We start from the raw sequence: 17902 nt of genomic DNA on the forward strand, positions 1-17902 counted from the left end.
TTTGGACTCCAACCATCATTTCACGTTCCAGTGGCACAAAGCAGGAGTGATGATGGGGGTTCTTGACCTTTCTCCCCACCTGGATGACTACATCAGTTGCGAAGATGGTAAAAAGATGGCCCGATAGTGCTGGACTGCCAGTGACGACTTAAGTGAGATACAAAAGCTTTACGATATGTGCCAAAGCTTGCACCACACAGCTATGTGAAGACTTCTGTGATATTTTACTTTTTAACTTAATCATTTAGAAGCCTGGGGAATCCTGCAGAGTGCCAAAAACTTTCTTTTAGAGAATCAGAGTTCTTACAGTCAGTGTTTTGACCCCTAGTTTTGGTTACCAACTAGTTTGGGGGTGAATATGTGAGTTTATTAAAAGTTCATTATAAATATTCTATTAAGCATTAGGCCGAGGCTATCCTCTGGGAGCAAGCCGTCTAGAAAGGAGCACAGTCAAGTAGCATTTGGCATAATTAATGCATTGAGCACTTGTCAAAATTAAACAGCTGTTTATGAATATATATATTTAGTGCTTGTCTCCCTGAAAGGCAGTTATCTCCATGAGGGCAGAGACCATGTTTCTTTTGTGGCTTTACCCATAGTAACTAACACATTTTAGAAACTTAATATTTTTAAATGAATGAATGAGTCATTTATTCTGCCATGAAGAGAAACAGCTGAAATGTTGGAGAGGATCAGATCAGGAAAGGTTTGGGCGGGGAAAGTTACTGGAAGCAATTGTCATACTGCCAGCGATGTATTTTGTTATCTTTCTCATGTTGCCAGTGTTTGTGTTAGTTGGATTGCACTAGCTTTCCTGAGCATCTACTATGCACACAGCCCCGTTCTCCTTCCCCAATTAATTACCCAGTGAGACTATACTCTGTAATGTACTGAAACCAAAGGCAGTTTTCTGTGTAATGAATATGAACTTTTCATTCTTGAGAATATAATGTCTTATTTTCATTTTAGAATATATTTGAACATAGACCTACTGACCGAAGAAATTGCACACAACCCAATTAACATTGAATACGGCATAATGGCCCTCCTTCTGTTTGTTGGAAGTTCGTCACATTATAGCTTCTTGCAAACAGCCTTCCAAAATTATTCTGAAGGTTACTATAGGAGCATTAATGATGATCACTAAACATGGTCAGCATTTGTAACTTCAGAAGTACATGTCATTCTTTACACAAATTATCAGAGGTTGCTCCATTCTTATACCTTCTACATTAGTGGATAATATGATGTTCATTCCGAATTAATAAGCTTATGACCAGGCTTTTATGAGGATACATGATTAGTTGCTTGAATTTGGGAAGAATGGATATAACAAACCATCAGCAACGACAAAGAAAATCTTCAACTATAGCTTTAGCACCTTTTTAGTTAAATAGGAGTCTACTTGGGAAAGCTTTCATAACTGGAAGAAAACTCATATAACGAGAAGGCAAATTATTTTCTTTTTTAATTTGGAAAGTGAGGTGTAATTTTATGCATGATCCAGTTCCATCATACAGTTGATACATTTCCTCCGGTGGACAAGATACATTCATTAATTGTTTTAATACTTTTCAAAATTGAACAGCAACTACTATCTTTACCTTTTGTTTTTCAAAGATCTTGAAAGCCTAGTGTGGACGTGATAACCTTCCGCTTTGCCATTTCTTTGTAATACATTGTGAGTAGATTAAAAGGTTTAAGGAAATTTTGAATGCAAGATATTTACATGACAGTTTACCAAAAATTTAATCATATAGCTTTCAAAATTCATCTGTTATTAGCTTAACTATATATCAGGAAGCTTCTATATAATTACTGCCTGAATGTCAATCTAACTCAGGCAAATTAATACACAGTCAAGTTCAATTACTACTTGGTTTTCTTTAATCTGGGTATTACCTTATTCCTAACTGGGTAGCTTTAATTAAGGTATATGAGTTTATTTAAACTAACAATTGATTATATGCCATAACATTACCATTATAAACTGAAACTGATGAACTTAGTACTTTCTTTCTGATTTTAGGTCTCTTTGGTGTTTGCCTAAGATAGCATGTGTCCAGAATATATTCTCCTGGGAAATTTATATCACATGATTTTCTCTGTTGTCTGAAAGTATTTTTAAACTGTAGAGGATATATAATGCCGAGAAAACGTCATCACATGCAAGAGTGTCTGGAAGCTATTTTCTGTGTTGTCTGACAGGTTGTTGTGTGTTTTGTTTCGTTTTTAACTAAAATAGCTTATGAAATTAAATGTAACAGGAAGAAAAGTACCAATTTTAATGGTACAGATTGCCCAAATGAGATTGTTGTTTGGATTGCAGCCAAAATTAGACTAGCTAATTAAACAGAGACAAATCATACAGAGCATAGCATTAGTGTAGCACTGGAATCGAAACGTATCCATTTATCAGACTGTTTTTGACAGGATTCCTTTGGTTGCAAGTGACAGAACCATAACTCAGCTACCTCAGTGAGGGAAGAAATGACTCTCCTAGGAAACTAGAAGGTTTGAGGGTAATGTGTTCTTAGGCACAGGTCCGTGCTGTGTTCTGCAGTCTCAACTGTGCTGGGTCTTTCTGTCATTTTCTGAGTGCAAGGTGTGCTTTTCTGTCTTGGGACTATAATGTGCAAAATGTGAGGCCGTCGCCACAGGAAACTTTTTTGTTGTTGCTGCTGTGAGATTGTGCCCATGAATGAACCTAATCTGGAGGGAACCATTTAGAAGACAGTGTACTAGCTGGCCAGTCTGTGATGGGTATTCCCATATAGAAAAGGCGAGGCTCATGTGGAATAAAAGGAAAAGAAAAATTTTTTGACCAGCTTAGTCATTTGTAAGGGTCCAGTTCGGTGATGTCAACTCTGTTCACATTGTTGTATGCCAGTGCCAAACCTCTAGAACTTTTCATCTTGCAAAACGGAAACTCTATACCCATCAAACAATTCTTTCACCCCTCCCCAGTTCCTGGAAACTACTGTTATACTTTCTTTTCTTTTTTTTTTTTTCTTTTTTGGCTATACCCTCAGCATGTGGAAGTTCCCAGGCTAGGGACTGACTCCCAACAGGAGCTGTGGCCTCTGCCACAACTGCAGTAATGCTTGATCCTTAACCCACTGTGCCGAAGCAGTGCCTCCAGAGATAAGCTGGATCATTAACCCACTAAGCCACGATGGGAGCTCTTAGCATTCTACTTTCCGTTTCTTTGGGTTTGACTCCTTTAGATACCTCATATAAATGGACTTATACATTATTTGTCTTTTTGTATCTGGGTTGTTGCACTAGTATAATTGTCCTCGAGATTCATCTATGTTGCGACACATAACAGAATTTCAAGATAGAATGCATTTTAAGATATTTTATTACTTTAAAGGGGTATCCAAGAACACATATACCTTCTGGCAACTTATATACATAAAACAAACATAAAGAAAGCTTATGGGACTGAAAATAACTGGAAAATGTCCTGCTCACTTAACACTTTTTGAATTCATTCAAAACACTGGGTTTATCAAGGAAAAAGGCATATATCACATCTTCAGGCCTTTGGACTCTTAAGTTTCCAACACCTACTCCTTTTAAGTAAACTTGGGGGTGATTTCTTTTTTTTTTTTTTAATGAGACATTTTGTTTTTTATTTTTAAATTATGGCTTTTGTTTTGATATAATATTGATTCACATACAGCTTCTAAGAAATAATGCAAAGAAATCCCATGTACCCCTTATCCAGTTTCCCCCAAGGGCAAGATCTAGCAAAGCTGTAGTGAAATCTCCCAACTGGGATATTGACATTAATATATTCTACTGATATTATTTAGATTTTTTGTTTTGCTTTTGTTTATTTGTGTGTGTGCACAAACACATGAAGTTTCAAGCAGTTTTATCACTTGTATAGTGAATTTTTAACCTGAAGTTTTGTAGATTAGGTGTGGCTATTTCCAAGGTATTGTTATAAATCTTAGTAGCCACATATGTAATGCGCTTAATTTTATGTGACAAACATAAAGACGGGTCTGTCTTATCATACTTAAACTAGAACTTTGTGTTCAAGAATTTACTCAAGTTGTAGACATTGGCATTTTTCATTCTCTCTATAATTATAGAATAATATGTGAGTATTTATTTTTCCCAAATGCTTTGTCTCCTTAATATTTAGAATTAGGTATTGTTTTCCTTGTGTCCTTATTACCAGGGAAGTAGGAAGTAGTTTAAGAACTTTACTGTTAATATTAGAAGAAACTAATTGAGGGAAAATAATAGTGCTTAGAAACTTTATCCTTACTGGTCTTATATAATAAAAGAAAGATCATTAGTCATTTGCATTAAGGGCAGAAAGTCTCTCCAGTTAGTTATGGAGAATTGCAAAATAAATCATAAAGAGTAAAATGAGTTTAAATATTTGCAAGGCAAATTACCCAACCCTTAGGTACATATTCACCATTATATTTGATACCTCTTTAATGATTTATTATCTCTTTGCTCGCCTTAATAAATTATTCTAATTTATAGAGTCAGTACTTCCTCAAACAAGATTACCTTCTTTTCTCAAATCCTCCTTAACTATATATAGGAGGAGATTTAAAGAGAATTTTCTAAGTTAGATAATATTTTCTTTTAAATAAAAGTGAAGTGGCTTAATAGGAACAAAAGAACTAGCAGTATATTGAGATAGATTCTTTTGGGGGGGCAGGGAGAAAAGGGGTCACACATTCGGCATATGGAATTTCTCAAGATAGGGGGTGAATCAGAGCTGCAGCTGCTAGCCTATGCCACAGCCACAGCAATGCCAGATCCAAGCTGCATCTGCAACCTACACTGCAGCTCATGGCAACACAGGATTCTTTAACCCATTGAGTGAGGCCAGGGGTTGAACCCACATCCTCACGCATACTAGTCAGGTTCTTAACCCGCTGAGCCACAATGGAAACTCCTGAAATAGCTTCTTTATATAGATAAATTAAGGAAATTTCCTCCTTCATACAGAAAAATTAGAATGGATAATCAATGAGATCCTGCTGTGTAGCACTGGGAACCATATCTAGGCACTTATGATGGAGCATGATAATGTGAGAAAAAAGAATCTATGTATGTATGTGTAACTGGGTCACCATGCTGTACAGAAGAAAATTGACAGAACATTGTAAACCAGCTATAATGGAAAAAATAAAAATCATTATATATAGAAAGGAAAATTTAACAATTATTTTCTTAATAAAGAACATGAAAGATGTTCCAGCTTGCCAATAAGGCATGGCCTCTCATTTCCCCTTCACTTCAACAGAGATGTTCTGAAGACACTTTAGTCTTTTAGGTTTCAGATGATGGTCTGAAGTCAAAATATGATTTTACTGACCATATGTGAATTATTTTCTAAGGAAAACTTAAGCACATTCTCATTTACTCATTTATTCAATATCTACACTAATAATAATAATAGTAAAAACGAGTAACAAGGACAACAATAATGATAATAACACCTTTTTTTGGCCACACCTGAGGCATGTAGAAGTTCCCAGGCCAAGGATCAAACCCGTGCCACAGTTTCGACTTGAGCCATAGCAGTGACAACACCATATCCTTAACCCACTGAGCCACTAGGAAACTCCAGCAATCCCTGACTCTTTTTATAAGTCTTATTAATAGCATTTAATCTATACCATGTATTTCTCTTATCATTTATTTTTTATTCCATTCTCCTCTCCTCTCTCTTATGGAGTGTTCCATGGTGTTTGTTCTTGATTTACCTTGAAATTTTGTTTTCATGTCTGTGACAGTTTATTTTATATCCTTTATTTCTTAGTTCTGTGAACTGATCTTTCATCTTACTGTCACATCCCTGAGATCTTATATTCTACTTCTTTGTTTTCTAAGAAAGAGGAGAATGCTTCTTATGTTTTTCAGGAAAGTAGCTTAAGATTTTCCTCAGCATCAGGACTGCTTGTTTTATTTATTTATTATTATTTTTTGGACAAGGCAATGTTTTTCATCTAGTCTTTTTCTCTTATAGAACCTTTTCCTTAGTGCTGCACTATTTCCCTTAGAAAACATCCTTATCTCTGGAAAGGTGACTTTTCCCTGGACGCGTGCTTCGCCATAGGTATATTTTGGCAGGGGTGTTTGTGAGAGTTCTAGGCTTGCTGATGTCCACAGTGAAAGGACATTGGTCTCTCTGCTGGCTCAGAGTAAACCTGCTTCAGGAAGACAGGGCTTCACTGTTTAATTCGTAACTTCCTGTAGCTCTGTCTCTTCTGCATCTCTGAAACAAATTACTTCTTTCCGGGGCTTGTTCTGCCAGCCCAGGTCACCTCAGTTCCCACACCCACAGCTGTATACAGACCCTAGGGCTGATGGCCTGTGCTGTCAGACAGTCTGCTTTTCCTGGTTATTTCTCTCCTGTCCTTGAACCTTTGTGCCCCTGACAGGGCTCTGCTTGGCCTTCTGTCTCCGCCTGCTTCCTAATGATCCTGCCCAACTCCATCACCTTGTGGAAATCCTACGCATATTTTGGGGACTGTGTATTGTTGCAGTCACTTCAATTTTAAAGCTGGATTTTGCTGTAATTTTGTTTTTAACATTCCCTATGTCTTTTTAAAAATAGCTCTATTGAGGGAGTTCCCGTCGTGGCGCAGTGGTTAATGAATCTGACTAGAAACCATGAGGTTGCGGGTTTGATCCCTGGCCTTGCTCAGTGGGTTAAGGATCCGGTGTTGCCATGAGCTGTGGTGTGGGTTGCAGACACGGCTCAGATCCCATGTTCCTGTGGCTCTGGTGTAGGCCGGCAGCTGTAGCTCTGATTAGACCCCTAGCCTGGGAACCTCCATATGCAGCAGGAGCGGCCCTAGAAATGGCAAACACACACACACACACACAACACACACACACACACACACACACACACACACACACACTCACACAAATAGCCTTATTGAAGTACAACTTACATTCTATAATAGTCTCTCCTCATACGTATATAGTTTAATAATACTTAGTCAATTTAGTTGGTTGTATAACCATTACCACGTTGCACAACTATGCACATCGTTGCAGCTCCAGCTTTATGAGCTTTGCCATGCTCCAAAAGTCACCTCGTACCTGTTTGCAGTCACCTCCTTAATGGTTCTTTCAAGATTTTAATTGTTGAAATGAATGCCTTTATTTACGTAGTTATGATCATTTCAGAAATGATCTCTGCTATTTTTCATTAGTAATAAATCCAAAAGAGAAATGGAAGTTTAATACAGTAGAAGATATTTGATCATAACATACAGCTGCATCTTGGCATTTACTCTTCCGCTCTCTGATTCTTATAAAAGATGTTTCTACAGCTTCTCAGATAGCTTCCTTCTCAGTGGATGGGATTTGGGATGATACATGTAAAACTTGGGTCAGTCAGGACACATTGATATTACTTGCTGGTGTGTGATTTTGTTAGTGTGAAATGATTTTCCCTTTCAGTACAAGACTCTGGTGGTACTATGAAATCAACTGGAAATTCTGCAACTGAAAATTCTGCAAAAAAAAAAAAAGAGGAAGCTCTGAATTATTTCAAGCAAGCTAATATAATTTTAAAAGTGTACTGAGGAGTTCCCTTTGTGGCTCAACGGAAATGAATCTGACTAGCATCCGTGAGGACATAGCTTCAATCTCTGGCCTTGCTTAGTGGGTTAAGGATCCAGTGTTGCCATGAGCTGTGGTGTAGGTCATAGACGTGGCTCATATCCCATGTTGCTGTGGCTGTGGTGTAGGCTGGCAGCTGTAGCTCCGATTAGACCCCTTGCCTGGGAACCTCCATATACTGCGGATGCAGCCCTAAAAGATCAAAAAATAAAAGTTAAAAAATAAAAAATTAAAGTATATTTAACACTTTTCCTTAAAACAATTTTGCTGCATTCAAAAGTTAGTGTGATAAGTAGCAAAACTGACCACCTCTTTGAGTTTTAGTTATAATCTCATTATTCTCAGTAAACCCTTGATTAAAGCACTTAACTCTCCTGAACTTTGGTTTCCTGAAACCCCCACAATAATTTATCTCTCTTGTAGATGTTGAGGACTTTTGTTAGGAGAAAGGGTCTCACTGGCATGTTAGCTACGTCGAAGCAGTGAGTGTGTGTGGCCAAATTATAACTCTTCCCAAGCATTTCCAGAAGTGAACAAAGCCAGCCAACTGATGGGTGCCTCCCCCACCCTTTGAAAACTCTAAGCTAAAAAGAACAGTCTCAGGAGGAGGCTGGCAAATCCTTGTTTTGAGTGTTTTCTGTATACCAGACACAATGCTAATGTGTGTGTGTATATATATAGCTATATTTTTTTTTTCCTTGAGCAACATTTTGACATATGTTGAGGGGGTTGTCGTTTTCCCTTTTATAGATTAGAAGACTGAGATTTAGACAGACTGGCGGGGAAATGGGTTAGAAATGGTGGGGCCAGTACTCAAGTCCAGATCTGGCTGACTTCATAGCCAGGCTCTTAAACATTCTCCTCTCCACCCGTGTAGCTTAGACCTCCCTACATATGCACATAGAAAATCTAGATATTTCTCTATGTTTCTTTGGGGAACATAGGACATAAATTCACGATGTTCTCATCATTCTTGCACTACCTGGAGTATGTATGAATGTGCTGTTTTTAAGGATTTCCCCCCTCACTGCCTGTCTGCTTGTAATATTTCTACAAAGGGATATACTTGAAAAATAAGCACCAAGGTAGGCAGTTTGGGTTGTAATGATGGGCGTGATACAAGTTAGTTTACCGTTTTAATACATTTTTTGTTCTGTAACAAACGTCACGTTTATTAAGTTGTAGAGTACTAATCACTTCGGCTAGATAGGTCTGCACTTGAACAGTTCACCTCTGAGCAGTGTTTCCTATTTAATTTAGCATGTTCTCTTTTCTGACTAATGTAAAACAGGCCTCAAGAAAGAACCGTTTCAGAGAGCCAGTGCTTTTAAAACCATTTTAAAAAGGGAGGTGCTTTAATTAATCTTCTCTATGCCATTAGAATTTTTTTCTCTTGTTGCATGCAGAATAAAAGTCATGGAAAATTACATAAAGCATTGAAGCAATTTCAGGGAAAAATAATAATACCACGAACATGGAGGCCTAACAGCCCACTTAATATAATTTTACTAACATCAGCACCTATGATGGAACATGATAACATGAGAAAAAAGAATGTATACATGTATGTATAACTGGGTCACCATGCTGTACAGGAGAAAAAAAAATAATGCATTGGGGAAATTTAAAAAAATAAAAATACAGTAAAGTAAAATTTCATTAACATCAGTAAAAGTTTCAAATAAAAATTAGCATGTGTTTTTGGGGAAAAAAATATATTGGATACAATTGAGCTACTTGGTCTTGAACCCAATCCAAAATCTGTCTCAAACTACTGTTGTATTTGTCAAGGTCAGATGATGTCGATTTGAAACTCTATCTGAGTATAGAAGAAGAACCAGGTGAAATACAGGAGATAAAGACTCTGCCATGGTGTTGGTCTTAAACCTTTTAGATCATCTTGTCTAAGAAAATTTCTCTGATACTCATAGTCTCTCTCTCTCTCCACATATCCACACACATTTAGGTACATGTATATCAGAATTCTACATACCTAATTCTACATGCATGAATATGCATATCTTAAGAAGAAAGTCATTTGTTAACTGGAGAATAACAAACGTATCTTAAGTAGCAATTCAGTGAATGTTCGCACATTAAATATATATGTGTAACCATGACCTTCATCGACAAATAGACCATTACCAGTACTCCAGAGCTCCCACCCATTTTCTTGCTTTTTGATCACTCTTCATATAGCTAACAGCATAGGTTTCTGAATTTCATAGGAATAGAATCATGTAAAATGTATTCTTTTGGACATGGCCTCTTTCATTTGTGAGATATGTCCATGTTGTTGTAATAGGATTTTATTTATTTTAATTGCTGTATTGTTTTCCAGCATATTTATTTATCTCTTCTATTCTTGATGTACGTTCAGGTTGTTTTCAGTCTGGGGGCATTATGGATAATGCTACTGTGAAATTTCATATACACACACACACACACATTCTTTTAGATGTGTATGTATGTATTTATATTGGACATATATCTAAGAATAGAATTGCTGAGTCACAGGGAAAGTGTATAGTCATTTTAGTCAGTACAATTTCCCTGAGTATTTGAGCCACGTTATGGTCTTTCCAGCAGTATATGAGAGTTCCAAATCTTCTGCTATGTTGACCACGCAGTATCAGCCATTAGCCATTTTTTAGGCTAGTAGCACATTGTGACCTTAAATTGCATCATCCTAATGATGAATGAGCTAGAGAAAGGTTTTCTGTGTTTATTGAACTTCTGCATATTCTCTTTTGCGAAGTGCCCATTCAAGATTTTTTGCCCCTTTTTCAACTAGGATTGTTCTTCCCTTCTAACTCATACAAGTTAATTATTTATTCTGGGCATTAGTCCTTTTTGGAAATATCTATTGAAAATATCTTCTCCCACTCTGTAGTTTACGTTTTGGAGTTCCCATCATGGCGCAGCAGAAACGAATTCAACTAGGAACCATGAGGTTGTGGGTTCAATCCCTGGCCTGGCTCAGTGGGTTAAGCATCCGGCGTTGCTGTGAGCTGTGGTGTAGGTCACAGATGTGGCTCGGATCCTGTGTTGCTGTGGCTCTGGTGTAGGCCAGCAGTTGTAGCTCTGATTGGAGCCCTAGCCTGGGAATCACCACATTCCACGAATGCAGCCCTAAAAAAGACAACAAAACAAAATATTACCTCTCGCACTCTGTCGTTTACTTTTTATAATCTCTTAATGATGTCTATGAGAAACAGAATTCTTAATTTTAATGTAATCCAAAGTATCAGTCTATTTTTACAATTAGTACCTGTGTCCTTTTAAGAATATTCACCTAATCAAAAGTGATGCAGATATTTTTGTGTTAACTTTTAGAAAAAAAAGTAACCTTTTATTTTTATATCAAGAATCTATCTGGTATTGATTTTTTAATTATGAGATCTAGGGGTGAGATTTTTACATTTTTCCATATGAATATCTACTTATTGAAAAGACCACCATTCCTCTTCTGTCCACTATCACATTTGTCTTAGGTCATAAACCCTATGTCATGTGCAGGTTTGTCTAGGCCCGTTTTGATCCTTTGATCCCATTTCTTAATCCTTGTACCAATATCATACTATCTAAATTTCTGTAACTTTTGATCTGTAATGTATCTTTTTAAGATTGTCTTGAACATCCTTGACTTTTCATTTCCACATAAATTTTAGAATTAACCTGTTCATATCAACAGCACCATATTCTTATTTAAAAATGGTGAGATTTGTATTGGAATTGCCTTGAATCTATATATCAAGTTGGGGATACCAAATTGGGGACAATTAGATTCTCACTGTAAATTTTAAAAATAATATGTGCAAATATATTCCAACTATATATAAAGAGGATATTCTATCAGGATCGTGTTGGGTTTATTCAAGGAATACAATGGTGGTTTAATATTAGAACATGAGTCAGTGCAATCCACCATGTTAACAGAAAAAAAAAAAAGAAATATTACGTAATCCTCCATGGATACAGAAAAAAACTTTTATCAGCTTCAAAATTCATTCATGACAAAAATCTTAACAAACTAGAAATAGAAGTGAACTTCCTTACTGTGTTAAAGAGCAACATCAACATCTTCTTTCCTGGTGCTGAGATTGGAACAAGCGCAAATCTGCTGTACCACATTTTATGGATGGTCCCGGCCAGCAATAAGAGATCTAAATAATGCAGACTTGGTACTCAGTGGCTTTTGTCGAGTGGCAGTTCAACAAGACAAGTGGGAGCTGCCAGTGTGCGGAACGGTGGACTGTCGTTTCTACTGTAGTCTCTAAGTTAAAGTAGCAATAGAGTAAAGGGACAGGCACCGCTCCCTCTCAATGGGAGAAGTGTCGGAGAATTTCTCACCACAAATCTGCCACAAGTTCTTCCATGTGAGGCACTGTGGATTTTTCACAGTATCACTTGAGCTCTCAAGTTAGTTGAGGATAATTTGCTTTCTTGGGGTCTTCTTTGGCAGTGCTTTATGGTTTTCCTTGTGCATGTTGCTATAGAGAATGTTGGGGTAAGATTCACTCTTTTCTAACTTACAGCCAAAGTGGGGGTTTTTTTGTTTGTTTATTTTGCTTTTTTTTTTCTCTTAGCCTAATTGCACATAGATATATATCTTCCTTTATTTTAAGGGAAATATGTTCCTCAAATATATTTCATGTACATATTTTTATTCATTTATCATATATTTAGATATAGTAAATAAATACCCAGAGTTTTAACAAAATTTTATTTATTGCATATATATATATACAAACTTTTAAATATACATAAAATACATGCATTTCTATATGTGTGCATATAGATATATAACCCCAGACTTTTAACTTATCTTTTAAACTTCTATATCATTTCATTATATTTTCTCAAATGTCTTCTTCCCATGTTTTTCACAAATCTCTTTTTAGGCTTCTTGTAATGTGGCAATATTTTTGTTTATCTTCTTTAGCTTATTTATCTATTCCTTGAGTTCTTTTTTGTGGCAAGAGGGTGGAGATTGTACTGTCCTTAATTTGTTTTGTCTATAATCTTCCCCTGCTTTGGACATGTAGTCTTAAGTTGGCAGTATTCCTTTCCTCTTGTTTACCAGTATATTTGCAGATATCTCATGCTGCTGCTGCTGCTGGCTCTCCTTCTCCTCTCCCTCCACCTCCTTCCCCTCTCCCATTGGGACTTATCTTGAATAGGTGTGATGAAGATTTCTTTATTGACTAGCAAAGGAGTCAGGTGACAGTTTGAAGTGTGATCTCATTTTTGTTTCTGCCTGAGGTTGTAAGCTTTTTCTAGATGAGCTGAGAGCTTTTCTGGCTTATGAGGATGCCAAGCATGTCTAATTTTGGATGCAATCCTTTAGATAGGCCATGTAGATCAATACCGTTTCTGTCCCACCTTACTTTACCAAGAACTTTCTCTGTAAGGATGGTGTATCAAGATGGTAAATAAAATGTAGATTTCCTCTGGGGCTGATATTTCCATTCCAAGCAACAGGGCATTGGGTTTGTTCCTCAAGGTGAACCTGTTTTGGAAAATCCATACTCTACTCACTCTGTCTTATCCTCACAATGATTCATTATGGGGTTTTGTATATAGTCAGTTCCTACTTTCTTTGATATTTTGAGTTGGTTTCAGAGTAAATAGATGAAAGAAAACATGAAAAGATGCTTTATTTCAAATATCTAGCTAGAAGTTAGGTTGCAGCATTTGCATATTAAATAACAGATTAATTTGCAGTGTTGTAGCTTATGAATTTGACATTTTGAAACTATTTTTTTTCAATATAAATTCCACACATCATTTCTGTCGTAAATACCATATGAATAATTTTATTAAGTGTTTCAATTTAAACGTTTTCGTTTATTGCTTATTTTCTTTTTCAGTTTACCCTAACATCTCAATTTCCTTCTACTTTTCAGATGCAGCAACTGTTCCATGAAAATTATGAACACAATCGAAAAGGTTATATCCAAGACCTTCACAACAGCAAAATCCATGCAGCCATAACACTTCATCCAAACAAAAGACCCGCCTACCAATACAGGCTTCATAATTACATGCTCAGCCGCAAAATTTCTGAACTTCGCTACCACACCATCCAGCTCCACCGGGAGAGCGCCCTGATGAGCAAGCTCAGTAACAGCGAAGTGAGCAAAGAAGACCAGCAGCTGGGAGTGATGCCTTCTTTCAACCACTTCCAGCCTCGAGAGAGAGATGAAGTGATAGAATGGGAGTTCCTGACGGGAAAGCTCCTTTACTCGGCATCTGAGAACCAGCCTCCTCGACAGAACATCAACAGCATTCTGAGAACAGCACTGGATGACACTGTCCTGCAGGTGATGGAGATGATCAATGAGAATGCCAAGAGTAGAGGACGGCTCATTGACTTCAAGGAAATTCAGTACGGCTACCGCAGGGTTGATCCCATGCATGGGGTGGAGTACATTTTGGATTTACTCCTTTTATACAAAAGACACAAGGGGAGGAAACTGACTGTGCCAGTAAGACGTCATGCCTATCTCCAGCAGCTGTTCAGCAAGCCTTTCTTTAGAGAAATTGAAGAGCTGGATGTCAACACTCTTGTAGAGAGCATCAACAGTGACACTCCGTCATTCTCCTTTATATCTAATTCTTTAAAGATACTATCTTCTTTTCAAGGCGCCAAAGAAATGGGAGGGCACAGTGAAAAGAAAATACACATTCTTGTTCCTCTCATTGGAAGGTATGACATTTTTTTGCGATTCATGGAGAACTTTGAAAACACTTGTCTTATCCCAAAGCAGAATGTAAAGCTGGTCATCATCCTTTTCAGTAAGGATTCTGGCCAAGATTCCACCAAGCATATTGAGCTGATACAAGAATATCAAAACAAGTACCCTAAAGCAGAAATGACCCTGATCCCCATGAAGGGGGAGTTTTCCAGAGGTCTTGGTCTTGAAATGGGATCTTCCCAGTTTGACAATGATACTTTGCTGCTATTTTGTGATGTTGACTTGATCTTCAGAGGAGACTTTCTCCAACGATGTAGAGACAATACAATTCAGGGACAGCAGGTGTATTACCCCATCATCTTTAGCCAGTATGACCCAAAGGTAACCTACGGGGGAAATCCTCCTCCTGATGATGACTTTGCCTTCTCAAAGAAGACTGGATTTTGGAGAGACTACGGATATGGAATTACCTGTATTTATAAAAGTGATCTTCTGGGTGCAGGTGGATTTGATACCTCAATACAAGGCTGGGGACTGGAAGATGTAGATCTCTACAATAAAGTTATTCTCTCTGGCTTAAGGCCCTTCAGAAGTCAAGAAGTAGGAGTGGTGCATATTTTCCATCCGGTTCATTGTGACCCTAACTTGGACCCTAAGCAGTATAAGATGTGCTTAGGATCCAAGGCAAGTACTTTCGCCTCAACCATGCAACTGGCCGAACTGTGGTTGGAAAAACACTTGGGTGTCAGGTACAATCGAACTCTCTCCTGACAGTCCAGGCAACACACTTTGCCTTTTTAAAGGGGAGTTTACCTCATTGTTGGTTGTTGTTATTTTTATTTTATTATTATTTTTATTATTATAATTATTATTGTTATAATTTTATTTTGTTGTCCTGGTCTTAAACTACTCTTGGTTGTCTTCCAAAGGGTGTTTGTTGACCTCAAACAAGAAGAGTCTGCAGTTCACTGATATTTCAGATTTCTACTGAAGTCAATGTGTGTATTACTTTTATATATCGTTATTTGAGATTGAGTTAAATCGTGGCAATCAAATGACTTTTGAAGCTCATTCATCACGAGAGACAGCTTAGAAGAATGTTCTCTTGGGGCTTAAAGATGCAATATCGACTTTTCTTTTGTTTGTCAAATTCAATGTGATACGAATTTTACTGGTGAAAGGTACCACAAAAGTGCTTTATGCTTCCTTGGGGAAGGGACTCTGTAACATAAACTTGAGTTTTGTAATTTATACAAGGACTTAAATATATAGACAATAATTTTCTTCATCTTTAGAATTTTTAAAGTAAATGAACACTTATGATTGTATGTTTATTTTTTAAAAAAAGTTTTAAAAATTGAGGAGTTTTGTTCCACAAGCAACCGGTACTGGCTACCCTGGTCTTATGACAATTATGTGCTCCTCACAACTGTCTGCTATAAATGCGAATGAACTTTATTTTCTCAAGGAAATATGATTTAATTAAATATTCATGTACATTTTAGAAGCTTTATGAAACAATGTCCTTCATTTGCTGGCAAGAAGATAAACTATGACAGAACCTGGTTATTTATAATAAAACACAGGTATAACAGTATTCTTTTTCAAAAACACTGAACAATGTGTGTTGTTTCCTTTTAGTCGTATTTGGTGTGTTTACTGGTCATAGTCACCAACATGTGCTTGCTACACAGGCTGGAAAAGTTAATAAGAGATACGGGCGTGCTATTTGTATCATCAGGCTTTAAGATCTAACCTTCATCAGTGATGAAAATGAGCCGTTTTATATTTAGTCATTTACAGTCCAGGGTAAGTATTCTTCCTCAGTCTCAGCTTCATGATCACACGGAAGCACAAACAGGTCAGAAATGGTCTTTAATATGGGCTGGAAGATGACGCAAAGATACAAAGACAAATGGGGGAAATTGTGAATATAAAATTAGTTTTATGACTGTAATATTGCAGTTTGTGGAACACAGGGAAATATCATTTAATTTCATATATCATTCTTTTTAAAAACTGACTCATTGGTGCCCAGTTTGTGAAAAAATATGATCTTATTCAAGAAATGTAAGAAAAAAGTGAAAATCTGTACAAAAAGATCTTAGGAGGGCATATTTTTAAAATTTCATTTTGTAAATAGGGAATGCCTTTGCATAGTTCCTAAATCAAACACAAATTTTAAATATCTGTAGCTGTCAGTCTCACTCCCTCTTCCCTCACACCTGTCCTCGCCATTGTAAGTGTCTGTATGTCTGTGTGCATGGCTTTCTAATGTTTCATAAGCAGAAAAGACATTAGTTTTTCACATTTTGTACACACAGTTCTACCCTTTGGTTTTCTTTTATAACATAAGAACACTAAAATTTGCATCAAAATTGATTTGAAGGCTGTGTTAAGTTGTTATCATTACTTGGAACTGATTGCCAGGAGGCCGTATAGCATTTGCCTTAGTAATGAGTTCCTTACATGGTAACAATCTCGTTTAGTGAAGACATTTTGGATCAGCAACACCATGGGAGCACTAGGGCACAGGATTGGTCCCCGGCCAGGTATAGGGGGTTAAGGATCTGATGTTGCCACAGCTGCGGCTTAGTTAATGGCTGTGGCTCAGATCTGATCCCTGGCCCAGGAGTACCACATGCTGTAGGGCAGCCAAAAATAAAAATAATGATAATAATAATATTGCTTAATATTGTGGCAAGTATCATCCATGGAACTTTCTTTGACTAAAAACATATAATCTTCATAATGTTAAGATTCATTAGAAAGGAATTAATGGCACTTTAGATGGTAAAAATCTTGACAAGGCCAACAGTTCAGACTTGATCTCTGCTCTAATGTTGTCTCCGGCCTTCAGTCTAATAGCTTATTTTCCTACTTTATGTTTCTTAGCTCCTTTGCAAGTTGTATTTTGCTGACAGTAAATATATTAACATTCAATAAAGATAGTCATTGGGGAAGATCTATTACTAAATAATAGTCATTAATGATTTTATTGATGGAGAAAAGACATCAGGGTCTGTTCTTTAACTTAAACGACTGAAATAACAGAGTTTTAGGGAGGGATGAAGGCAAAGGCCTTGTTTAAACCACCTCAAGTCTTAGAGTCACGAGGCACCTGTCTGGGGATGAAGTGGCATTCTGCATTATACTGATGAAATTTTGCTGATGAAACAAGGGGGGGGGGATGCAGAGATCTCACTTGAACTGAATTACACACATGGACATTATACTGAAATTATATAAGTGCATTTAAATGCTATTTTATAATTTTGAGTTAAGCTTTCCTATGATTTTTTTTTAGGTAATTCAGTATTTTTTGACTGAAAATTTATTGGAATGATACTAGTAAAACAGAGTTTTCCCGTTCATATAGGATCTATTATTTCAAATTCCATGGTTAAAGGGCAGCACAATGTGAACGCAGCCTCAAGCACAATGGAATTACATTACTGGCACTACCTTATTTGGACAGCTCTGGATGTTCTACTTAAATGTCAGCTCAGTTCCATCAATTTCAACATCCTCTTACTGGTCATCTTCTGTTCACTCAGCACAACACTATGCATTTTGCTTAT

The 17902-nt window shown here is 37.0% G+C and overlaps 1 protein-coding gene across 1 annotated transcript in view; it reads left to right on the forward strand.

The window, feature by feature from the left end:
- Nucleotides 1-15939, forward strand: part of CHSY3 (chondroitin sulfate synthase 3) — a 265442-nt gene extending 249503 nt beyond the window's left edge. The window contains exon 3 of the mRNA XM_047778554.1: nucleotides 13530-15939. Within this exon, the coding sequence (XP_047634510.1) occupies nucleotides 13530-15092 (1563 nt within the window). The 3' untranslated portion in view covers nucleotides 15093-15939. The remainder of the gene's footprint in view (nucleotides 1-13529) is intronic.
- Nucleotides 15940-17902: the final 1963 nt, after the last annotated feature.

The sequence above is a fragment of the Phacochoerus africanus genome, chromosome 4 (assembly GCF_016906955.1).
Source record: "Phacochoerus africanus isolate WHEZ1 chromosome 4, ROS_Pafr_v1, whole genome shotgun sequence".
Lineage (NCBI taxonomy): Eukaryota > Metazoa > Chordata > Mammalia > Artiodactyla > Suidae > Phacochoerus > Phacochoerus africanus.